At 43.1% G+C, this 26,188-nt stretch overlaps 1 protein-coding gene across 4 annotated transcripts in view; it reads left to right on the forward strand.

Annotated features, from left to right (window-relative positions):
* The window catches only part of RARRES1 (retinoic acid receptor responder 1), a 65,028-nt gene that overhangs the window by 36,692 nt on the left and 2,148 nt on the right, over positions 1-26,188 (forward strand). For 3 of the 4 annotated variants that reach the window (XM_066369851.1, XM_066369850.1, XM_066369849.1), the window contains exons 2-4: positions 6,916-6,978; positions 9,620-9,803; positions 12,963-13,099. In XM_066369851.1, coding sequence (XP_066225948.1) covers positions 6,916-6,978; positions 9,620-9,803; positions 12,963-13,099 — 384 coding nt within the window. Of the gene's footprint in view, positions 1-6,915; positions 6,979-9,619; positions 9,804-12,962; positions 13,100-15,451; positions 17,957-26,188 lie in introns of those variants that run through there. The other variant, XM_066369852.1, reaches the window with a different exon arrangement.

Below are 26,188 nucleotides of genomic sequence, written 5' to 3' on the forward strand. Positions count from 1 at the left end.
TCTCTCATCTAGAATCATGGTGTTTCACCAGTCACTCAGGGACCCACCGAGGAGCTTCAGCAGACCTAGGAAAAATACACACATATCCTCGGCCCCATAAGAGAACAGGGTCTGGCCCTTGCCAGATTCCTATGAGTGGGTCCCTCCATTGCACTTCAGGGAAGGCTTTCTTTCTTTGCAGGGTTCCAGAGTCTCTCTGCTGCTGAATGACCCTGTACATCAGTATTCAAAAAATTTAAAGTAAAAAGAGCATGACAAAGACTATTTGCAGGAGTTTGAGGGTATATTTCCCCTTTTTTATTTTTTCCAATTGATTTTTAAGTGTTTGATGTGCACACTCTACAATGCCTTGACCCTGGGGATTGTAAGGAATACCCGTCTTTAGGTCAAGTCCAAAAGTCTGAAAAATGTAGTAAATGCTTTTCCTACATATGCAGGAGCATTGTCAGTTTTAATCAGTTTAGGAAGTCCAATAATAGAAAATGCATACAAGCAATGAGCTATAACATGCTTAGCAGCCTCTTCTATTCTGGCAGAGGCTACTATAAATCCAGAATAAGTATCCACTGTAACGTGGACAAAGGACTGTTTTCTAAATGAAGGTATATGAATAACATCCATTTGCCAAAGTTGTCCCGGTAGGAGTCATCGAGGGTTAATTTCAAATGAAGGGACAGATTGTAGTATAGGACACCTTGGACAAGATTTAACAATCTGCCATGCTGCTTCCTGAAAAAGTTGAAACTGTTTACGCAGGGCTGCAGCATTCTGGTGATGGATAGTATAAGACTGAATTGCTTTTTCTGTCATGGTTGCTCCAATAATTTTCTTTTGGGTAGCTTGATCAACAAGGGCATTCCCTTGTGCTAAAGCTCCAGGGAGCATGGAGTGAGCTCAAATATGTCCTATAAAACACGGAGCTGTATGTTGACGTACAAGTCTTTGAAGAAGGAGAAACTGCTGAAATAGTTCCTCATCAGCAGTTGTCCCTAAGACAGCAGTCTCTATAGTGGAAACAATCATAAGTAAATATCTGCTGTCTGTATACAGGTTAAAGGAGGAATATGGCAAATGCTGAAAAGCCATGTGGCATGTAATTCTACTCTTTGAGCTGATTTTAAGGTGACTGTTTCAGTATAAAGCTGTCCATTGATTATTAAGCCTGCTATTCCTGAACTGGATCCATCAGTAAAGATTGTAGGTGCTTCAGGAATGGGCTCATTAACAATTGTCTTAGGAAATATAAAGGTGTAATTAATGAAAATTGAACTATTTTATCAGCTGGGTAGTGAGAATCAATTTGGCCTATAAAATTTGCAAAAGCGATTTGCCATTTTGTGGAAGTTTCCCAGAGCCATTGTTGTTGACCCTTTGAAAAAGGAACAACAGTCTGTGGCTCAAAACCTATAAACTGTAAGAGTTGCCTACACCCCTTGATAATCAAGGAGGCAACAAGATCAAAATATGGAGATAAAACTTGCTTAGGAGTAACAGCTAAATGAATCCATTCAATAGGACCTGAAGCTTGCCACAATAGTCCTGTTGGAGTGTAACTCAAGGGACACATTAGTAAGGCAATTGATTCCTCAGGATTTATGTGTTTTAGTTGTGCTTGCTGCAAGGCCTTTTCTACAAGCTGTAAAGTTTGTTGTCCCACAGCTGTAAGTAGCTGAGGAGAAGCTGGTTTAGCTGAGCCTCTAAGAATATCAAAAAGTTCTCCAGTAGTTAATTTCAAGGAAGGTCTAAGCCAATTAATGTCTCCCAACAGTTTCTGGAAATCGTTTAAAGTTCGCGAATGATCTGTCCTGATTTCTATTTTCTGTGGGCAAATTTGTTGTCCCTCAATAATTTGTCCTAAATAAGAAAAAGGTAAAGATTGCTGTACCTTTTCAGGAGCTATATAAAGTCCTGATTCTTTCAGAGAATATTCTAGTTATTTCAAAATGGTAAACACAGTGTCTTTATCTGGATGAGCAATAAGAATATCATCCATATAATGAATTATGTATGCCTTAGGGTGCTGCCTTCATACTGGAAAGATGGCTTGAGCAACATATTTTTGGCCCAAGGTAGGACTGTTAGCCATACCTTGAGGCAAAACTCTCCACTGATATTGCTCCACTGGAGCCTGGAAATTAAATGAAGGAACACTGAATGCAAAATGCTTGCAATCATGAGGGCTTAAAGGAATAGTAAAAAAGCAATCTTTCAAGTCAACAACTACAAGGTGATAATTCCATGGAATGGCAGTAGGAGAAGGAAGTCCTAGCTGGAGAGGACCCATAATTTCCATAGTCTTATTTATTGCTCTCAAATCTTGTAATAGCCTCCAGTTTCCTGATTTCTTTCTAATGACAAATATAGGCGTATTCCATGGACTATTAGATGGTTCAATGTGCCCAAGCTGTAGCTGTTCCTGTACCAATTGAGCAGCTGCCCTAAGTTTCTCCTGAGAAAGGGGCCATTGGTCTACCCATACAGGATTATCTGATTTCCAAGTAATTGGGTCTGCACAATGCATTATTGGGGTAGCGGGAGCTACCAAGGCCCCTTTGCTAAATTTTGATATCCTAATCCACACCTTCTGGTATTGGGTGCCACTTCTATGGGGGTGAGAATTCCTCGCTGTTCTTTCCCTAGACCCTTAGTGGGCAAAAATCGCTGATCAAGCATTTGAGTGCTAACTAAACTATTAGGACTGACAAGCAATGCTCCCATATTTTTCAAAACATCTCTACCCCACAAATTAACTGGCAATCCAGGGAGCACATAAGGCTGAAAAAATCCAGAATGACTTTCTTTATCTTCCCATTGTAAAAAACTAGAACTTTGTTGAAGGGAGTTACTCTGTCCTATACCTTGTAATTCTGTGGCTGCTGCATGAGTGGGCTAGGAAGGGGGCCAATGTAGCTTAGCAATAACAGATACATCAGCTCCAGTATATAAAAGCCCTTTAAGCTTACACCCTTGTATTGTTAGTTTCATTTCAGGGCATTCCTGACCTATTTTTTTAATCCAATAGGCAGTTTCAGTGGAGCCAAATCTTTGATTCTCTTGGGGTCCCTTTAGCAGGGTTTGGCCCTGTCTTAAAAGAGGTAAAAGGATTAACTGAGCAATTTTCATGTCAGGGGAGATAGTGACTATATTCCTCAGAGTGTGAGCCATTACTTTAATTTCCCATGTATAATCAGAGTCTATTACTCCAGGAAGAACAAAGATTCTCTCATAGTTAAACTACTTCTGCCTAACAAGAGTCCTACTGTGTTACTGGGAAGTGGCCCAAAAATTCCAGTAGGTATAGCTTGAGGTCCCATCTCTGGAGTTAATACGAATTGGGAGGTGGGACTGAGGTCCAGTTTTGCACTGCCTGTTGTTGCCTGGATTAGTTGGGCAATGTTTGGCCTGCTGGAATCAGTTTGCTGAGGAAACATCGACATCACCCCTATTGTTTGATGGGGCCAGGGAGGGCCCCGTTTTCTGTTCCCCTGCCCTCCGGTAGTACATTTAGTCCTCCCCTTACTCTTCCAATGTTTCCCTTGTCTACAAAGTGGGCAGAGATCCGGAGCCTTAAGGGCTGGTTGTCCTTGAGGGAGAGGCTGAGACCAATATCCGGGGAAGCAGGGCAGTTTCTAGCAAAATGCCCCAAACTCCTGCATTGAAAACAGTTTCCACAGGCAGAAGTACTTCCCTGACCTTCCTTCTTTCACTTATTCTGTCCTTTATCAAAGTTTTGTCCTGGAAATCTTGCCTCATTGCCTGTGGTAAAAGCAAGACCTTGCATGTATGAAGGCCCAACATCGGTGCATATTCTGATATAGTCCTCCGTATCTCCCTTCTTGCAGTGAGGCCGAAGTGCAGCCTGACAAGCAGAATTAGCATTTTCATAGGCTAGTTGTTTTATTAAAACCTTTTCCACATTTTTATCTCCTACTATTCTTCCAACTGCTGAATTAGCTGTGAGACAAAGTCTTGAAATGCTCGTCTGTACCCTGCCTAATTTTACCAAATTCTTCCGTTTTGGTCCCTGGAATAGGCAGGCATTTTCATGCCTGTGTGGCTATCTGATTAATTATATCATAAATAGCTGGTCGATACTCTAATTGAGTTGCTGTACGGGCATATTGTCCTTCTCCAGTTAACATATCTACAGTAATAGCAACCTCCTCTTGCTGATTTTTCTCATCCTGCTCTACAGCCTTTTCATGAAAGTCTGAGTTCCACAGCAAATAATCACCCCCGGAGAGACAAGCATGAGCAATTGCCTTCCAGTCATTTGGGGGAAGAGCCTTTGCACTAATAGTATCTAATAAACCAAGTGTAAAAGGGGCAGTAGGCCCATACTGAGCACAAGCAAGTTTAAGCTCTTTCAGAGTTTTAAAAGGTACAGGTTCATGTTCTCGCACTAGTCTCCCTATATCATCCTGTCTTTCCACAACAGGAAAACAGGCAAAGCCATCTATTGTTTCCCCTATATTTCAAGCCTGGTTTATAGATTGTTGGGAGAGGTGATTTCCCAGATTTTGAGCTATAGACTCTGGAATCAGCCCGATAAGGGAACGGAAGAGCAGAGGGTTGAATGTACAATAAAAAGGAGCTGAGGGCAGTGGAGGCCCCGCAGCTAAGGCAGCCATAGCCACGGATTTTTCATCCCCCCTGTCATCCTCAGACTCCAAGTTATCCTCATATTCACATCCCTCTGTTTCCGGCTCACCCTGATACTCTTCAGACAACGAGTTGTCTTTATATGGAAACATTTCTACAAAAAGGTCCCTTATTTTTTACCCTATCTGTCCCATAATCTTTTACTCCCAACTACACTTTCCCCAAAAACTTTCTTTACTCACTGTGCGCACTTCACTTTGGGGAGTTTCGTCACCTTCCTTCAGTTTTAGTTTCCTCGTACTCATAGTCAAGTCGTCTGTTTGGGTGCCACTTGCTGCGGACCAGCGCAGCTCCTAATAACAGTGCGGAATTAAGGAAACACACTTATCAAAACAAAAACGATGAGACCGGGAGGACTCTTCAAACTGCCTGGCAGTATCTGAGTGCCCCACAGCCCCAGTTCGCTTTATTATATAGCCATGTGCAAATCAAGGACCCCGATACAAAGTTGCACATCCAAGGCTAAGACAGGAACTCTCCCAAGGCATAAAACAGGATGCATTAGTGAAATCTACCAACATCCGAAAACAAACAAAGAGTCAGAGGAAGGGCATGTATATTGCTTCCAGCAGCCCAAGGAAGCAAGTGGAGTGGGTGCAGATACTCAGCATCAAAGCCAAATATGGAGATGGAGGGGGGGAGAACTTAGCCTTTTGCTAAGCCTCAAAATCTACAATGGCTTTTTGCCATTTATGGTCCACAACAAATGATATAAAAGTCTTCTAAACAGTTTAAATTGCTTTAATGATATGGGTATGTATACTCTAAAAATATGAGTTGGAATCAATTCAAAAGTTTCAAAGTCACTTCCAAAGTTTAGAAATATGTGTCTTGTGGAAAATGCAAGGGAAGGAGAGATCCTAACAGCTGAGGACTTGTCCATCCATCCTGTTCCAGATTATAGGCAAATCCTACCACTGACCTCACTGGTGGGTCCCTCTGCCATTCCCCAGGTGTGGGTGTGGCTGGCTCCCTACTGTCCTTTATTTTTATTTTTTTGAAAGAGTGAGACAGAGAGACAGAGGGGAGGAGAGGAGATGAGAAGCATCAACTCGTAGTTGCATCACTTTAGTTGTTCATTGATTGCTTCTCATACGTGCCTTGGTGGGGTTGGAGTGGAAGAGGGCTCAAGCTGAGCCAGTGACCCCTCGCTAAGGCAGTGACCCTTGTATCATGTTGATGATCATAGGCTCAAGCCAGCAACACCATGCTCAAGCCAGCAAGCTTGGGGTTTTGAACCTGGGACTTGAGTGTCCCAGGTCGGTGCTCTATCCACTGAGCCACCACTGGCCAGACTTCCTACTGTCCTTTAGATCTCAGCTGATACATCCTTCTTTCAGGCACTTTCCTTGACCACCTGTTGGTACATCCGAACCCCCAAAAAAGCCCTGAGACTGAAAATCTACCTCTGTAAGGGAGGGCTGGGAAAGACTGAAGAGGCAGGCCACTCCAGTCTGCCAATAAACAGAGTTTATTAAGGGAAATTTACATACAAGGCAAGTCTTGGGCTGCCACCAAGATAAAGTAGATCACCTCCATGTCACTTGGCAGGTGCTAAAAAATTCTATAGAACACAGCAGGATGGACAGAGGTATGGGTGTACACATGTGCCTGGGGCAGGACAGCTGCCGTTCCAGGAACCAGCACACTCTGGGGCTTAGAGGGAGGGTCGATCAGACTGTCTCTGAGGGAACTTAGGGAAGAATGTCTGACCCCGATCTAGCTCTCTGATCTGGTAATGATCATGTCGTGGACAGTCTCTCCTCCATACCACCTTGATGAAAGAAGTCACTTCTGTGCCCACCACTCTCTTCAGTCACCACCATTTACCTATTACTGGATGCAGCCTTGCTGTCAGGCCCCCCTGTTCCACCACGAGCAGCAGGAGGGAGGGCCTGGTCTGTCTCCCTCACTGGTGCAGTCCAGGGCCCAGGACAGGGAGACAAGCTCTGAGCAGCTGGGGCATGAGCACCCTACAGCCCTGCACCTACACGTCTGTTCTCAGTCAACTTCCAGCCTCAATATGACTGTTTCCATTTCTCAGCCTCCCTCTTTGTGAACAGGTGTCAGCTAGCATGTAACATGGCACAGTCAGACTAAACAGGAGATCTTTGTTCCTTCTAAAAGTACCAACATAATTTGGCTACAAGGGCCGCAGCTACTGTGCCCATGCCATGTGATCTCAAGTTGATTCTTGGCTATGAAGACGTTGGCAGAGCTCCCACAAGCTGAGATGCAGCTTCTCTCTTTCAGATCAACTCAAAGAAGGAATACCAAGTTGACCTGGTGTTCACCACAGAGCGCTATAACCCAGAGGTAAGCTGGTGTGTGTGTGTGTGTGTGTGTGTGTGTGTGTGTGTGTGTGTGTGACAGAAACAGAGAGAGGGACAGACAGATGGGAAGGGAGTGAGATGAGAAGCATCAATTCTTTGTCGAGACACCTTAGTTTCTCATTGATTGCTTTCTCATATGTGCCTTGGTGGGGGTGGACAGGCTACAGCAGAACGAGTGACCCCTTGCTCAAGCTAGCGACCTCGGGGTTTTGAACCTGGGTCCTCCGCATCCCAGTCTAACGCTCTATCCACTGTGCCACCACCTGGTCAGGCTGAATTTATTTTTTTTAAAGTAAGAATATTAATATGTAGTTACCTGGAGGGTTTTGTTTTTCCTGTCTTTGTTTTCTGTTTTCAAGAACTGAAGAACAGATCTAGAAACTCAAGATTTCACTCCTTCCACATCATGTCCCCCTGCAGCGCTGCATCTGAAACAGTCCACACAGCCATGACTCCCGCCTTCCCTGGCCCTGGGAGAGAATTTCACAGCTCCCTTTAGTCTTCCTCCCCAGCACCTCAGAGTCCTCAGAATGACTCACTCTCAAGTGCCAACTTGTTCCTATTCCTGTAGCTGGTGACATTTCTCATTAGCAGACCAGCATAACATGAGGCCAGTTCCAGAAGCTTCCTCAAATAGAGGCATTCTGTAAAACACAGAGCAGGAATAATGCATGCCACAGGCATCATGAGCCTCTCTACAGTTCTGACCAGGCGGGTCTGCTTTGCCCATTTCCTTTTCTCTGTTCTCAAGAAAGAGCAAACAGAAGACTTATAGAAACTAGGACCAGATGAATTTCCATGTGTTGGCGAAGCTGGGAGGCAGCAAGAGGGGGAGGGAGAGCAGCCCAGAATCTCGTGTGGTGCTGAGTCAGAGCCGACGGAGATGAGCAGGCAGTGTCCAGTGGGACGGTGTGTTAGGGGGCAGACTTCAGAGTGGAGTCATCACGCCAGCCCGGTGCTTCCGGGAGAGTGTTTACCAATATTCAAAAACAAGTCCTAATAAGACAACATACTTGGACTTTGCTAATTAACCTGAAAATTAAAATTTTCCTCAAAGCGTAAGGGAGATGCCTTTAAATTTCTAGAGTTGCAAACTGAAAGTGTTAGATTAAAGTTAAAGGAAAAACAACTACTAGATTATTTTGACCAACAGTATGTTTCTCCAAAGAGCACAGCTAGCTTATTAAAATGATCCATTTTAGGGGGTGAGGACAGTCCTTTCATCTCCAAACAACTGCTTTGATTCCATGGAGCTGTGGTGTTTTTTTTTGGAGGGGGGAGAATAAAAAGGAAAGGAAAACAAAGAGGTGATAGCTGACTTTTTTCTTCCCTGGAAACGGGTCCAGCTCCCAAATCAAAGCAGATTGTGCACCAGCCTGTCTCTGTGATAAGCCTCTTCCCGGTGCCCTCCACCTCTTTGTCTACACTGCACTATGTTAGGATTTTAATGCACTATGGAAATTTCCTCCCATTTGAAATTAGCACCCACAGGAGGAAAAGCTGCCCACTGGAAAGCCTATAAGTAGATCCTGTTTTGACTGACAGTTTTCTTGTGGGCTCTTTCTTCAGTTTATTTTTGGTTGTTGTCTTGAGACACTACCCAGTTTAAACAAGTGAAAAAGTGAAAAGAACTCTACCATTCAACCAATCACGGGGCAACAGGGGTTTCTAACTCAGGGCACACAGATGGGTTTGAGTGGGCCATAGTGGCCCGTGAACCTCCTCAAATTCTAGGCCCACGTTGATGGGATGCACATATGTGTATTTTTCTGGGAATAAGTCCCCTGACTTTTATTGTCAGGTTATGGGACATGTGACCTTTTTAAAAGAAGGGAGAAGCACTGTGCTAGAAATGAACCATACATTTGCTGTGCACCTGAAGCGTCCACTACCCAGCTCCCACTATGTCTGGGTGGGATGCAGGGAGGGTGACCCCAGGATGCTCAGTACTGGAACAAGTAGATGTGAAGGCAAACAAACATACTTTGGTCATGCAGGTGGCTGACTCAGTCCCGTGGGGATGACCCCTGCCTCTGCTTCATCCAGACTGGATCTTAGAGTACAGACACGGAGTTAGTGCAGAGACAGGGGCCTTGGCATCAGACAGACATGTACTTAAGTCCCGGATTACCACTTCCTAGTATGAGACGTGGAGTAGCTTCCACTTTAAATTTTAGCATCTTAATCTGTAAAATTGGAATAAGAAGACCAAATTCATAAGGCAGCATGAAGATGTTGCCATTTTTATTAAGAGGCATCAGCTTCACCTTCTGGTTCAAGTTACCAAGCTTGAGATCCAACAAAGCATTCTGTTAGTCTAGAGAAGAGAGTCAATTGCCTACTATCCTAGAGATTTGAGCCAACCATTGCTTTGGAACAGGCCCAGCATTATTTTATTAGGCTACCATCAGAAAGCAGGAGTCTAAATGCCAGCAAAGAGTGAAGGATTATTGTGTTCAGCTGTGAGCACAAAAGTCACTTTCCACAAAGCAGAGGCCACTCCTCCTTCTGATGCCAGTGATACCTGCCATGTTCCAAGAACTTGGCGATCATATGTTTGTGTATTGGGGTGGGTGGGGAGTGAGAAGGATCCAATCTGTTGACTCCCAAACTCTTCATTTCAGAAAGGAGAGGAACACTTGGGGAAGTGTTCCGCTCAAGTGCTTTTCAGGAATGAGAAGCCCAGACCAGTTGTGAATGTCACCTGTACACGGTTCATCGAGAAGAACACAAGACAACAAAAGGACTATCTGCTTTACAAGCACATGAAACAACTTAAAAAGTCCTTGGATGTAGTCAGCATGCCTGGTATGACCAGTATCTGGAATTTCTATATTCAGGAATGTATATAATTACAAAGTCTTAAAAAAAAAAATTGTTTAAATTTTTATCCCCTAAACAGCACTGCACCTCATTATTAAACAACACTCAGAAGTGTCACTTTCCTGTTCTTCATGTCCAGTACAGTGTAGGATCTGAGCCCTTTTCCCTCTCCCATTTCTCCTCCAAAACAATGCCAAGGCATGACGAATTTCCAGGGGATCAGTAGAGATCTTCACAACAGGACACGCACATAACGGTGCACTTTCCGAGGAAGAGTCCAGAACCTGAAATGATATTTTTAGCAGTTTCTGGTGGTGGCTATGGAAACTTGAGGTGAAAAGACACCATCCAGGGCCTCTGTTGTGCCCATCACGGCCTTTTGCATGGGGCTGAGTGAGTCCACTGTCTCAGGGCCTCTGCACGGGGCTGAGTGAGCCGACTGTCTCAGGGCCTCTGCACGGGGCTGAGTGAGCAGGACTGTCTCAGGGCCTCTGCACGGGGCTGAGTGAGCAGGACTGTCTCAGGGCCTCTGCACGGGGCTGAGTGAGCAGGACTGTCTCAGGGCCTCTGCACGGGGCTGAGTGAGCAGGACTGTCTCAGGGCCTCTGCACGGGGCTGAGTGAGCCAACTGTCTTAAGGCCTTGCTGGGAGGCTGCAGTGGAGTCGAGTTATTTTATTTGAGGGCAGTAGTACCATCTCCAATAGGAAATGAGCCGTGTCCTCTGACGTGACTCAGCTGAGGTGAAGCAGAGCTCCTTTGTCCCAGCACTCAACAGAGTGTGCGGGCAGCAGTGGAGACTCGGCATTAATAGCAAATTCAATTTTCAAAACCACAAAATTGATGACAAAAGTCATCTCTGGACTTGTACTTGATACATGACCGTAACAGCACTTTCCACCCTACACTCTCTTGCAGTCCACTTGTTTTTCTAGACCCGGCGTCCCCACACTATGGTGTGGGCCGCATGCGGCCTCCTGAGGCCATTTATCTGGTCCCCACTGCACTTCCGGAAGGGGCACTTCTTTCACTGGTGGTCAGTGAGAAGAGCACTGTATGTGGCAGCCCTCCAACGGTCTGAGGGACAATGAACTGGCCCCCTGTGTAAAAAGTCTGGGGACCCCTGGTAGACTGTGACAGCCCCATGTCAACATGGAGGCCTGTGGTCTCCATTCCTGAGTGTATCTGTGCCCCATCATTTACTGAGACCAAGTGTTCTTAAATCCTGGAGGAGGAACAGAGGTTTTTGTGTTTCTGAAGTTCAGAAACTTGGATAATTCTCATTATAGTTCCTGACAACTCAGGTTAAATCCTGTTCCAAATAATTGTAAGGGAACAACTCAACTCTTATGTTATAGAATTTGTTTATATTTAGCACTGCCTGAAATAACTGGGATAAAGGCAAATACTTAAAATATAATTAGTTATTTAGGGATTTTTTTCTCCCCTTAGCATTAGTTAGTGAAATAGTGTTTTATATATCCTACTTAAAACACAAATTCTAGAAATTATATAGGAGCTTTTCTTTGAAGATTTGCTGCAATATCATTAGATTTTGGACAGTTTTTTTTTTTTTTTTTGAGAGTATGTTTATTAAAGCTGGGGACAGTGAAACAAAGAAGGGTTTAGGATGAAGAAGCAAAAGGAAAGCCCAGGTGAGCTGCTTTGGCTCACAGTAAAGTCAGAGAAAAGAGGGCCTTGGAGACAGGCTCAAGGGGTAAGCTCTGGGCCAGCTGCTGCTACCCACTGCTCCCCTGGTTACTAGTCTTGTGGGGACCCTTAGAGTTTAGGAGTTGAACACCTATGGGGGAAGAAGAGGAGGAAGAGGAAGAAGAGGGGGAAGGGAAAGGTGTGGGCATGCTCTCGGGAGGGAGAGCACACCGATTTTGGACACTGTTTAATAGTGCACATTAACTGGCTCATGTCTAGTTAATAAATCCTATATGCCCACAAGGGTCACTCTGTAACAATCTAACTTCATGTAGCTACTATACAGCTTCAAACACTTTCTTTAGTAGAGGGTACCTTTTCGTCAACAAAATTACAACTTCTGTTGTCACATTAAATTCATCAGAGACTTTTAATGGTGCTATTTATAGCCTGTCCATGTATATAAAATTACTTAAAACTGAAAAAGTTTGGTTTTTGCTAAAGTGAATCAAAACCATGGGGATATCCTTGGAGTACCCAGTTCAAATCTCAGCATATTCTACTCAGTGTTTAAGCAGTCCAAAGCACTGGACTGTTGTAGTGCAGTTTCTCTACCACTTGTGAGACAGTCTAATCCACTTCAGGATACCCTGCTCCACACTGTTTTCCTCCTAAAAGGTAGTTGTCTGGGTATTATTACAAGTACATTGCACAAACGTTCTATAGAGGAACCCAAGTACACTGCATATGAAGGGAAGGCCTGCAGGAACAACCAGCCAGAGCCTGTCTGTTCTAGAGCACGGCCACTAGCATTATGCTTCCAAACGTCCTCATTAGTCACTGTAGTAAGTGTAACTAATTTATCTTCTCTGCCAATGGGTTTTCATCTTACAAGTAGTTATCTCACAAGTCACTTGCTAAAATTTGAGTTCCTAAAAATCACAAGAGGTGATTTATTAATCACTGTATCTCTACCTCTAGCAGTTTCTGATATTACGTAGGGTTGGGTTTTGTGGGCGGCAAATATTTGCTGAATTAAAAAAACTTCAGGTCCAAAAACAATGCCAAAGAAAAGACCTACTTGATTTCTTCATGTTCAAAAAAAGTTGCCAATCCATTTGTCAGAGGACATATAAGCTGGCAGATTGGCAAAGACCATCCTGTGACATAGACCCCCAACCAGAGGGAATGATTTTGATCTAATCATAAAGTTCTTCTCAACTAACAAGATTTTAGATTAACTTTTGGGTATCATTATAGCTCTTAATTTGCATTTATATAGCACAGCAAACAGCCCTGGGATTGTTTTATAGTAGTTTTACTGGAAGCAGGTAAACCTCAGTCTAATGTAAATAGATACAAATATTGCTAAAGGTCTTGCTGTGACAGAGATGACTGATGTGACAAAGCCCTTATTTGATTACTGAAATTTCTGAAATTCTGTCCCCAAACTGTTTCATACAAATGTGGTTTTGTTTGTTTTCTCGTGCTCTCAGATAGCCATGGGCACATCGACCCCTCCCTGAGACCCATCTGGGACTTAGCTTACCTGGGCAGCTCTTATGTGATGTGGGAGAAGACCACGCCATCTTTACACTACTATGTGGCGCAGCTCAGCAGTGTGAAGCAGTGGGTAAGAAACACTGACTACGGACCTGTGCCACAACCAGTTCACAACCAGTGCTTAACCTAAATTACCGTGGATTTCCAGTTTCACAGCAAGAGGTTTAGTTGCATGTCATTCATTCAATAAATACTGGAATGCTTGCAATGGCCAGGTATTGTATTAGGGACGGCAATAGCAGTGAACAAAAAACACAGTGTAGCTGTCCTCATGGAGATTAATTCTAGGGATGGAAGAGAAAGACAGTGAAGCAATGCACAGGTAAATAAGTATCAAACAGAATTACTAAGTAGGGAAAAGGGAACGCAGATATTGACAGGATGCCTACTTACATAATCTAAAGGGAGGCCCCTCTAATTCCTGTGGAAGCAATGCTGGGGCAGAGGCCGAAGGGAAGTGAGAGAAAGCCCTGCTCCGTAAGTGCAGGCAAAGTGGACGGGAGCGCCATGTGGCTAACAGGTGGAGAGACGTCACTGAAGCTAGTGTGGCTGCAGTGAGTGACAAGGGGAATGTGCCAGAGGGGACCAGTTCATGTAAGGCCTGAGGTCCATCAGAAAAACCTCTCTGTTACTCACAGTGGGGTTTAGCAGAATGACATGATCTGACTTAGTGGGGATCATTCTGGCTGCTCTGTTGAGAACAGACTGTGGACATGACGGAGGAGGCAGGATGACCAGTGAAGTATTACTGCAATTCAGGCTAGGCCTGGTGGTGGTTGGGAACAGGGCGGGAGCAGTGGAGGTGGTGGGAAACATTTGGGTTCAGGAAGTATTCTGAAGACAGACTTGATAGTATTTGCTGATGGGATGTGGAAAGCAGGATGAGAAAAGTCAAGGATGATTCATAGGATTTCTGCCCGAGTAACTGGAAAGGGAGATTTCATCTACTGTTTGGAGAAGATGCCAGGAACAACAGATCTGGGGAGAAATTAGCTGGATTTGGGGCATAATAAATTCTATAACCAAGCAGAGAATATACAGTCATATGTATGTAAGAATCTCAAATTCTGGGCTGGAATCATTCCCCTGTGGCTGGTTCTTAAAGCCACAAGACCACAAGACCGGATGAGATCACAGGGAATGAGTGGTATATAGGAAAGAAAAGAAGTTACCTAAGGACCAAGTCCAGAAATGCTTCTAACTTTGGAGGCTGGAGAGTGAGAGGAGAAAGTGCTTCAAGGATGAGGACTGACAATCAAAAGCTAGTGGAAAGTCAGGTGAGAAGAGGATGGAGATTTAACCACTTGATTTGGGCAGTTGGAAGTCAGTGGAGCTGATCAAGAGCTGCAGGTGCAAGGGGGAACAAGAGTAGAGGAAGGGGGCACACCACCTCTAAGAGGGACTATCTTCTGTTGTATTTTTAAGCTGAGATATACAGTATAACAGCATATGTAGATGTTGAGAAAAATCCAGTAGAGGGGGCAAAGCTGGACTAAGAGAGGATAAGATCAATCCAGATGCCCTTAGATGGGAACATGGAGAGCTCGCCTGGAGGAAAGGCAGAGAGAGTAGCCAAGATGCTGGTAGGAGTATAAATATCATGGTGGTGGCTTGTGGAAGTTCTATTCTAATGGCTTCTGTCTTGCAAGAAATGAGGCAGCCATCAGCTGAGAGCTAGGGGTTGGGGGTGAGGGGCTTGGGAATGCATGGACTTGTGCATCATGCAGCACTGCAGGTCCCTGGGACATCTGTGGTAGTGAATTTAAGAGGACCAGTCACTCTCAGCTGTGTGTGGTATGGGCATGGGTTTAGCCAAGGTTGGAGTTTTGGTCAGGCAAGTATGATACAAAGAGAGAGGGGCATTTCCAGAGTAAACAAAATCAACTACTCGGAGAGGCAAGCTAGCCAACCACTAGTATAAATTTCTAAAACTCATTTTCTTCAGTGACGTGTGAAGCAGTGTGCTCACCGGTGGATGGATCAGTGCATATCTTGTGAGTGCAAAGATTTGCCCAGAGTCACATCAGCGTCAGTAATGCCTGTAGGACTTTGATGTGCCTTCCAAAGGCCACTTGTAAATCAGACAATTGTATATGTAGTCTCTCTCTTTACTCACCAGAAGGAACATATTTCTTCCCTCTTAAAGAGTGCTTTTTAACAGAAATGACCATTTAATTGATTGCTGCTATACAACGAGATAAAACTTTCTACCCCTTTCTGTCTCTCATCTACCAAGATACTCATATCCTCAACAAGAGGCTTTTACCTTAACTGAGAAGTCAGGGGACATTTTTGTTAACAATGTAGAAGATATTGTCAAGATAATGAAGAGGAGAGGAAAACTCAGTAGAAGCAGTCAACACAGAGACAACAGAGAAGAAAATAGTATCTTTTAACATCAGTGTTTTCCTTTCTCTTGCAGTAGTGCATGACATGTGGCCAAGCTGACCCCCAGGACACTAACCCCTGGGACACCATGTTCAGAACCAGCAGCCCTGTCTCCCTCTTGTTCTAGCCCATCCACCACCTGCCCATCAATACCCTTCAACAAGCCTGCAAGTGGGAAGAGGAACAATGTAGTTGTGGAAAACAAACATGCTGATTCATGAGGAACAGTGCCCCTGATTAGGAGTTTTGTGTTGTAGATGAATGATATATGAATATGCAACTGACTTGCTGGTCACCCAAGGCAAATCATGTCATCTCTTAGGGCCTATTAAATGATTAACAAATTTACTGAAGTCCTTGAAACTAACATAAATCTAAATCACTGAAGTAATTGGGAAATTTGGTTTCAAAGTTGATACACATTTCAGCTTTGCATTGTCTTAGAAAAAAGAATACAAAGACCCATAGATTTTTCAAGTTCTGCCATTCGGTGGTCACTAAATTCTCATAATCTTGCATCAAAAGAAGCAACACAGCAACAAGCAAAACAAGCATCGATTTTTAATCACTAAGATCAGGAAAACTAGGTGCTGTCCTGGGAGACGAGAAGCAGACGGTGGGGCTGACAAAGCCAAGACTGCCCAGCACAGACACAGGATGTGACTGGCGGTGCTCTGCGGCCCTGGGTAGCTCAGACAAGTACGGGGATTATAGTTTCCAAATAGTTTCTGAGTGGGAATTACTATCTTTACATCCAGGTTAAACTCACCTTTTAATGCAAGTGTGTAAGATAGGACAGGCTTAGAAACCTACAGCTTCAAACAAGCAGAGCTTGAGGGAAGTGAGGGCTACAGAAGAAAGAACTGAATACAAACAATATAAGACCCAGCTTACTGGCACGCCTATTGCTTTAGACCAGAACAACAGATGCCATTCCCAATGCCACGAGAACTATGCCAAGGGAAGGGGAGATAGTTACTGGCTAGAGAAAAAAATGGTTAAGGACTTTCCTTATACCCTTAGCCTTTGATATAAATTGAGAAAAGTGAAACTGAGCGTTGTTTCAACTATTATCAATAACAGATACGTACTGTCAGTACCCCGAACTATCTATGTGCAGCACACCACTACTAATATGTTCAAGTCCTACCCTAGCTAGGGGCCCTCGCTGGCCAAAGTACATTATAGAAACCATCTTATCTACTGTTTATTCAGCTAAGAAATCTGCTTTTGATAGCATATATCAATAGCCTGAGCTTACTTACTCTCTACTGGAAGCACTGGTTCTGCTAGATAATTCTCTGGGGGGAGATGTTGGAGGGGGTGGAGGATGGGGTGGGTAACATGTAAGTAGAAGGGAACGAGCATGCTTCCAGTCAGTCTCTAGGAAGATTAAAGTGCTGAGTTACCAGAAAAGGTCACAGTGAATAATCAATTTGAACCATAATGATTGGGAATTTTTGACAATTTGACTAGCAGCCAAGTGATTATTTTTTGAGTAATATTAAAAACAATGACTTCTTGGCAGAGCTCGATTTGTTGAGGACAGTCCAGCCCTGGAATACCTTGGCAGGCTGATGAACATCATCCCCTATGCAGTTTTTTTTTATATTTTTTTAATTAAGTGAGAGGCGGGGAGGCAGAGACTCCTGCATGCACTCCAACAAGCCTCCTACTTGGCAATGCTCTGCCCATCTGGAGCTGCTGCTCCGCTGCTTGGCAAGCAAGCTGTTTTAGCACCTAAAGTGAAGCCACAGAGCCATCCTCAGTGCCCAGGCCCAACTCAAAGCATTTTGGCCATGGCTGCAGGAAGGGAGGAGAGAGAGAGAGAGAGAAAGAGAAAGAGAGAGAAGTGGGGGGGGGGGTGGAGAAGCAGATGGTTACTTCTCCTTGTGTACCCTGGCTGGGAATCGAACTTGGGACTTTTCTACACACCGGGCTGATGCTCTACCAACTGTCAAGGAATAAAATTTTTTTTCTAGATTTTATTCATTTTTAGAGAAAGGAGAGAGAGAGAGAGAGAGAGGAGGAGAGGAGCAGGAAGCATCAACTCCTATATGTGCCTTGACCAGATAAGCCTAGGGTTTTGAACTGGTGACTTCAGTGTTCCAGGTCGACGCTTTATCCACTGAAATTTTTGTATTAAAAAATGGGTCACACTGTATATTTAGCAGAAGAGTTTGTCAAATGGAGTTGTAATCCTAGTTGTTTCCAGCCTTGCCTCTTTTTTGCCAAAAAATATGGAGTCTAACCATGATTTCCTCCAGAATACTATTTTCAGAAACAGAGTAAGAATGCATTAACCTGAAAAAAAATATGTGCTTTTTGTTTGTTTTGTTTTAATAGATTTTAGCGAGAGAGGCAGGGAGAGAGAGAAACAGGAACATGGAGCTGTTCCTGTGTGTGCCCTGACTGGGAATTGAACTGGCAACTGCTGTTCTAACCAACCGAGCAATCCGGCCAGGGCCCGGTTTTTTAATTACAGAAAAATACAGGGTTAATAATCAGGCCTTAAGAACAAGTACAGGCTACACAGAAGCCCGAGACAAAAACTATACAATATGGCGGCCCGCTGGTGTGGGCTTTCCTGAGGTAACCACTCCCTCCCAAGGTCAGCATAGTTACCAAATGAGGGTCAGGTAAAGTTAAATACACCCTCAAACCCAGCAATACCTGAATGAGCACTGGGGCCTCCAAAACCTGTTTCTTTATAAAATAGAGACAGTGAAGTTTCTCTCAAGCTGACTTTGCAGCCTGTGCCCCAGGTAGTCATTCACCAGTACACTGCCGGGCAGGAGGGAAGGAAGCCTGCCCATGGACGCAGACACCTCAGGATAGCAGTCAGTATCTGACCCTCTCTAGTATCTTCTCCCTCCAGCACCCCCTACACACACACACACAGCTGCTGGAAGCTTCATTGCATATAAATTGGGGGACTGAAAAGATGGCAGCGGAGTAGGTAGACGCACAGACGCCCAGCTCTCACCACCAAACTAGAATACAAATCAAATTAGGAAATATCAGCATGAAAAACCAACTCTGAACTATAAGAACAGATCTCAAAAACCAAGGAGCAAAGGCCCTGGCCGGTTGGCTCAGCGGTAGAGCGTCGGCCTGGTGTGCGGGGGACCCGGGTTCGATTCCCGGCCAGGGCAAATAGGAGAAGCACCCATTTGCTTCTCCACCCCTGCCCCCCCTCCTTCCTCTCTGTCTCTCTCTTCCCATCCCGCAGCCAAGGCTCCATTGGAGCAAAGATGGCCTGGGCGCTGGGGATGGCTCCTTGGCCTCTGCCCCAGGCGCTAGAGTGGCTCTGGTCACGGCAGAGCGACGCCCCGGGGGGGCAGAGCATCGTTCCCTGGTGGGCAGAGCGTCGCCCCTGGTGGGCGTGCCGGGTGGATCCCGGTCGGGCACATCGGGAGTCTGTCTGACTGTCTCTCCCCATTTCCAGCTTCAGAAAGAAAAAGAAAAAGAAAACAAAACAAGGAGCAAAGAAGAAGCCACAACAAACCTGGTAGAGAGCGCCTGAATATCCCCTGCTTGCAGGAACGGAGAGGGGGGTGAGGCTGAGAGCCCAGAGGGATCTCACACAATCACACAAGGAAAAAGAGCAGAAACTACTGCTCACAGCCACTTGCCTGGCGACCAGGGAGCGAGGTGTGTTGAAAAGACCAGCTTATCTTTTCAAGTGGAAAGGAAGGAGAGAGGGACAGACTGTGAGGGTCTAAGGAATAAAGGAGACGACCTAAAAAGGCTGACTCATCTGTGCTGCAGGCGGCCATAGCTGGGGGAGGGACTGAACCTTTCACAAAACAGAGCTGAATTGCTTCCGGATCAGAGATCTCCGGACAGAGCTGAATTGCTTCCGGATCAGAGATCTCCAGACATCTATCCAGCTCCAATCAGTGCAATAAGACACAGCTGAAAACAAGAAGTGGGGAGGAGGGGCAGTAACTCAGGTCTCCATGGAGATCTGAGATACACCTCCCCCTACTGAAGCTGAGAAAACACCCTGCCCCCAGAGAGATTAGTTGGCTAAATAGGCCTTCAGAGTCTCAGGTTACACCTATGCATTCCTAGATACAGTTTCAAGGAAGCCACCTGCTGAGATCAGTAAACAAGACTATCACCTGTTAAGAAAACAAACAAATCAAGACTTCAAAGCTGCCTAAATCCGAAAGTGGATAACAGATAACAGCTGATATCAACCCAAGAAGACCTAGAAATAACACAACTGAAAACTGGATGCAGCCTAACCAGGCAGTGGCTCAGTGAATAGAGCATTGGACTGGGATGCAGAGGACCCAGGTTCGAGACCCCGAGGTCGTCAGCTTGAGGGCAGGCACATCTGGTTTGAGCAAAAGCTCACCAGCTTCAACCCAGGGTCGCTGGCTCAAGCAAGGGGTTACTCAGTCTGCTGAAGACCCGCGGTCAAGGCACATATGAGAAAGCAATCAATGAACAACTAAGGTGTTGCAACGCACAACGAAAAACTAATGATTGATGCTTCTCATCACTCTGTTCCTGTCTGTCTGTCCCTGTCTATCCCTCTCTCTGACTCTCTCCCTGAATCTGTAAAAAAAAAACAAACAAAAAAAAAACTGGATGCAGACAACACCAAGCCTAGACTCAACCAACTCTACAAATAAAACACCCAAAAACAGACAATAAGAAGACAAAGAAGTGCAATCCAAATGAAACCACAAGAGACACCTTCAAGAGATGAACTGAGTGATATGGAAATAGTCAAACTCCCAGATGCAGAGTTCAAAATAATAATTGTAAAGATGCTTAGGGATCTTAGAACAACAATGGATGGTCATTATGAACACCTAAATAAAGAAATAGCAAGTATAAAAAAGAATCAGTCGGAGATGACAAATACAATATCAGAAATAAAGACCACAATAGAAGAAATTAAAAACAGGATAGATAGAGCTGAGGATCGAATCAGCGAGATGGAGGACAACTGGAATGAAGGCATGAAAGCAGAGAAGAAAAGAGAAAAGAGACTCAAAAAGTCAGAGGAAACTCTTAGAGAGTTCTGTGACAACATGAAGAGAGATAACATTCACATCATAGGGGTTCCTGAAGAAGAAGAAAAAGAATAAGGGATAGAGACTCTGTTCAATCATATCATAGCTGAAAACTTCCCTAAATTAATGCAAGAGAAACTCTCACAAGTCCAAGAAGCACAGAGAACTCCATTAAAGAGAAACCCAAACAAACCTACACCAAGACACATCATAATTAAAATACCAAAGCTAAACGATAAAGAGAAAATATTAAAAGCTGCAAGAAAAAAAAAAGTTATCACCTACAAAGGAGCCCCCATAAGGATGACATCCGACTTCTCAACAGAAACACTTGAGGCCAGAAGGAAATGGCAAGAAATATTCAAAGTAATGCAGAACAAGAACCTACAACCAAGATTACTTTATCCAGCAAGGCTATCATTTAAAATCGAAGGAGAAATAAAAAGCTTCCCAGACAAAAAACAACTCAAGGAATTCATTACAACCAAACCAATGCTGCAGGAAATGTTAAGTGGCCTGTTGTAAACAGATCAAAGTGGGAAAAGAATATAGCAAAAAAAAAGATACATCTTTAAAGAATAAAATGGCAATAAACAACTACATATAAATAATAACCTTAAATGTAAATGGATTAAATGATCCAATCAAAAGACATAGGGTAGCTGCGTGGATAAGAAAACAGGACCCATACATATGCTGTCTACAAGAGACACACCTTAGAACAAAAGATACACATAGATTGAAGGTAAAAGGATGAAAAAAAACATTTCATGCAAATGGAAATGAAAAAAAAGCTGGGGTAGAAATACTTATATCAGACAAATTGGACTTTAAAACAAAGGATATAGTAAGAGATAAAGAAGGCCACTACATAATGATAAAGGGAGTAATCCAACAGGAAGATATAACTATTATAAATACCTATGCACCTAATATAGGAGCACCCAAATATATAAAGCAGACTTTAATGGATTTAAAGGGCGAGATCAAGAGCAATACTATAATAGTAGGGGATTTCAATACCCCGCTAACATCACTAGATAGATCCTCAAGAAAGAAAATTAACAAAGAAACAGCAGACTTATTGGAAACACTAGATCAACTTGATTTAATATATATCTTCAGAACCTTTCACCCTAAAGCAGCAGAATATACATTCTTTTCAAGTGCTCATGGTACATTCTCTAGGATAGACCACATGTTAGGGCACAAAAGTGCTCTCAACAAATTTAAGAAGACTGAAATCATATCAAGCACTTTCTCTGATCACAACGGCATGAAACTAGAAATCAACCACAACAGAAAAGCTCAAAAATTCTCAAACACATGGAAACTAAATAGCAGGTTGTTAAATAACGAATGGGTTAAGAATGAGATCAAAGAAGAAATAAAAAAAATTCCTAGAAACAAATGACAATGAGCATATAACAACTCAAAATTTATGGGACACAGCGAAAGCAGTACTGAGGGAAGTTTATAGCACTACAGGCACACTTTCAGAAGCTAGAAAAAGCTCAAATAAACAACTTAACCCTGCATCTAAAAGAATTAGAAAAAGAACAGCAAGTAAAGCCCAAATGTAGTAGAAGGAAGGAAATAATAAAGGTCAGAGCAGAAATAAATGACATAGAGACTAAAGAAACAATACAGAGGATCAATGAAACTAGGAGCTGGTTCTTTGAAAAGGTAAACTAGACTCACCAAGAAAAAGAGAGAGAGGACTCAAATAAATAAAATTAGAAATGAGAGAGGAGAAATAACAACTGACACAACAGAAATACAAAATATTGTAAGAAAATACTATGAAGAACTGTATGCCAAAAAACTAGACAACCTAGATGAAATGGACAAATTCCTTGAAACATACAATCTTCCAAAAATCAATCTGGAAGAATCAGAAAACCTAAACAGACCGATTACAACAAATGAGATCGAAACAGTTATCAAAAAACTCCCAACAAAGAAAAGTCCAGGGCCCGATGGCTTCACAACAGAATTCTACCAAATATTCAAAGAAGAACTAACTCCTATCCTTCTCAAACTATTTCAAAAAATTCAAGGGAAAGGAAGACTTCCAAGCTCCTTTTATGAGGCGAGCATAATTCTGATTCCAAAACCAGGCAAAGACAACACAAAGAAAGAAAATTATAGGCCAATATCTCTGATGAATATAGATGCTAAAATTCTCAACAAAATATTAGCAAACCGGATCCAACAATATATGGAAAAAATCATACATCATGATCAAGTGGGATTTATTCTGGGGAGGTAAGGCTGGTACAATATTTGTAAATCAATCAATGTGATTCATCACATAAACAAAAAGGAGAAAAACCATATGATAATTTCAACAGATGCAGAAAAAGCATTTGATAAAATCCAGCACCCATTCATGATCAAAACTCTCAGCAAAGTGGGAATACAGGGAACATACCTCAACATGATAAAAGCCATCTATGGGAAACCCACAGCCAACATCATACTCAATGGGCAAAAATTAAAAGCAATACCCTTAAGATCAAGAACAAGGCAAGGGTGCCCCCTTTCACCATTCTTATTTAACATAGTCCTGGAAGTCCTAGCCACCACAATCAGACAAGAAGAAGAAATAAAAGGCATTCAAGTTGGAAAAGAAGAAGTAAAACTATCATTATTTGCAGATGATATGATATTGTATATAGAAAACCCTAAAGTCTCAGTCAAAAAGCTACTGGACCTGATAAATGAATTCAGCAAAGTGGCAGGTTATAAAATCAATACTCAGAAACCAGAGGCATTTTTATATACCAACAATAAACAGTCAGAAAGAGAAATTAAGGAAAAAATCCCCTTCACAATTACAACCAAAAAAATAAAGTATCTAGGAGTAAACTTAACCAAGGAGACTAAAGACTTGTACTCGGAAAATTACAAAGTATTAAAAAAAAGTAAAAGAACAATTTTCACACCTTTAAAAAAAAAATTACAAAGCATTGATAAAAGAAATCAGGGAAGATACAAACAAGTTAGGACGAATAAACATCATTAAAATGTCTATATTACCCAAAGCAATCTATAAATCCAATGCAATACCAATTAAAATACCAATGACATACTTCAAAGATATAGACCACATATTCCAAAAATTTATATGGAACCAAAAAAGAACATGAATAGCCTCAGCAATCTTAAAAAAGAAGAATAAAGTGGGAGGTATCACACTTCCTGATATCAAGTTATACTACAAGGCCATTGTACTCAAAACAGCCTGGAACTGGCATAAGAACAGGCATATAGATCAATGGAACAGAACAGAGAACCCAGAAATAAACCCACAGTTCTATGGACAACTGATATTTGACAAAGGAGGTAAGGAAATACAATGGAGTAAAGACAGCCTCTTTAACAAATGGTTTTGGAAAAATTGGACAGCTACCTGCAAAAAATAAAACTAGATCACCAGCTTACACCACTCACAAAAATAAACTCAAAATGGATAAAAGACTTAAATGTAAGCCATAAAACCATAAGCATCTTAGAAGAAAACATAGGCAGTAAGCTCTCCGACATCTCTCAGAGCAATATATTTGCTGATTTATCTCCACGGGGAAGTGAAATAAAAGACAGGATAAACAAATGGGACTATATCAAACTAAAAAGCTTTTGCACAGCTAAAGACAACAAGAACAGAATAAAAAGACAAACTACACAATGGGAGGAACATATTTGACAATATGTCTGATAAGGGGTTAATAACCCAAATTTATAAAGAACTTGTAAATCTCAACACCAGGAAGACAAACAATCCAATCCAAAAATGGGCAAAAGAGATGAATAGATACTTCTCCAAAGAGGACATACAGATGGCCAATAGGCATATGAAAAAATGCTCAACATCACTAATCATTAGAGAAATGCAAATTAAAACCACAATGAGATATCACCTCACACCAGCCAGAATGGCGCTCATCAACAGAACAACACAGAATAAGTGCTGGCGAGGATGTGGAGAAAAGGGAACCCTCCTGCACTGCTGGTGGGAATGCAGACTGGTGCAGCCACTGTGGAAAACAGTATGGAGATTCCTCAAAAAACTGAAAATCGAACTGCCTTTTGACCCAGCTATCCCACTTTTAGGAATATACCCCAAGTACACCATAGAATGGCTCCAAAAGGAGAAAAGCACCCCCATGTTTGTTGCAGCATTGTTCACAATAGCGAAGATCTGGAAACAGCCCAAGTGTCCGTCAGAGGATGAGTGGATTAAAAAGCTTTGGTACATATATACTATGGAATACTACTCAGCCATAAGAAATGATGACATCGGATCATTTACAATAACATGGATGGACCTTGATAACATTATATGGAGTGAAATAAGTAAATCAGAAAAAAACTAAGAACTATATGAATCCATACATAGAAGGGACATAAAAATGAGACTCAGAGACATGAACAAGAATGTGATGGCAACAGGGGTGGGGGGTGGGGGGAGGGGGGATGGGGCGAAGAAGGAGAGAGGGGTTGGGGATGGGGAGGGGCACAAAGAAAACCAGACAGAAGGTGACAGAAGACAATTTAACTTTGGGGGAGGGGTATACAGCACAATCAAATGTCAAAATAATCTAGAGATGTTTTCTCTCAACATATGTACCCTGAGTTATCAATGTCATTGCATTAAATTTAATAAATAAATTTAAAAAAATCTTCATCATTTTAAGAAAACTTACTATCAAGTCCTCTGTTTGTCTTTGCTTTTTTATATTTTTTAATAGTCTCAATAAAAACCTAGTAGATTAGGCCCTGGCTCAGTGGTAGAGTGTCGGCCTGGCATGCAGGAGTCCCGGGTTCGATTCCCAGCCAGGGCACACAGGAGAAGTGTCCACCTGCTTCTCCACCCCTTCCCCTCTCCTTCCTCTCTGTCTCTCTCTTCCCCTCCCGCAGCCAAGGCTCCATTGAAGCAAAGTTGGCCAGGGCGCTGAGGATGGCTCTGGTTGCAACAGAGCGACGCCCCAGATGGGGGAAGCATCGCCCCCTGGTGGGCATACCAAGTGGATCCCAGTCAGGCGCATGCGGCAGTCTGTCTGACTGCCTCCCCATTTCCAGCTTCAGAAAAATAAAAAATAAAAAACCCCAAAAAACCTAGTAGATTAAAATTAGAATCTAAGTTGAATTAATGTTTTTTAGTTCTCCTCCCTTTTTATTAGAAAGAGATAAAGCATCCTAGCAACCACCCCTGCCCTCAAAAAACCCCCAGGAAGTGTCAAAAACAAAACAGGAAGTTCAGTCACTAGTAACTTATAGAAAGTCAGTGGCTCGGGGAGGCGAGGTGGATGGCCTGCACTTGTGAGCACACCGCGCTGGCTCTGGAGGCACGTGGGTGGTGGAGCCCACAGACCTGGGTTCGAGTCCTGATCCGTCACTTACTAGCTGTCACTTTAAGTTACCTCTTCTAGAAACCAGCTCACGATACATACTCTTGTAAGGCATTTAGAATTACATGAAAAACTGAATGAGGCACCCAGCACAGAACCTGGCCCAGGTGTCATCTCAGACGTGCCAGTGGCCCCGCCCCCTCATATTTTTATGACTTACTGCCTGGCACAGTGGAGCTAACACATCAGCTTGAGGTGTATGGACAGTATCTAGATTCCTAAGGTTGTCAAAGAGTCTACCCACCCCCACCAACTTAGCCCCCATGAAAGCCCGTAAATATTAGAGAGAAAGTGGTAGAAAGACGTTCAGCTAGATTTTCAGAT

This window comes from Saccopteryx leptura, chromosome 2 (assembly GCF_036850995.1).
Source record: "Saccopteryx leptura isolate mSacLep1 chromosome 2, mSacLep1_pri_phased_curated, whole genome shotgun sequence".
In the NCBI taxonomy this organism is placed as follows: Eukaryota; Metazoa; Chordata; class Mammalia; order Chiroptera; family Emballonuridae; genus Saccopteryx; species Saccopteryx leptura.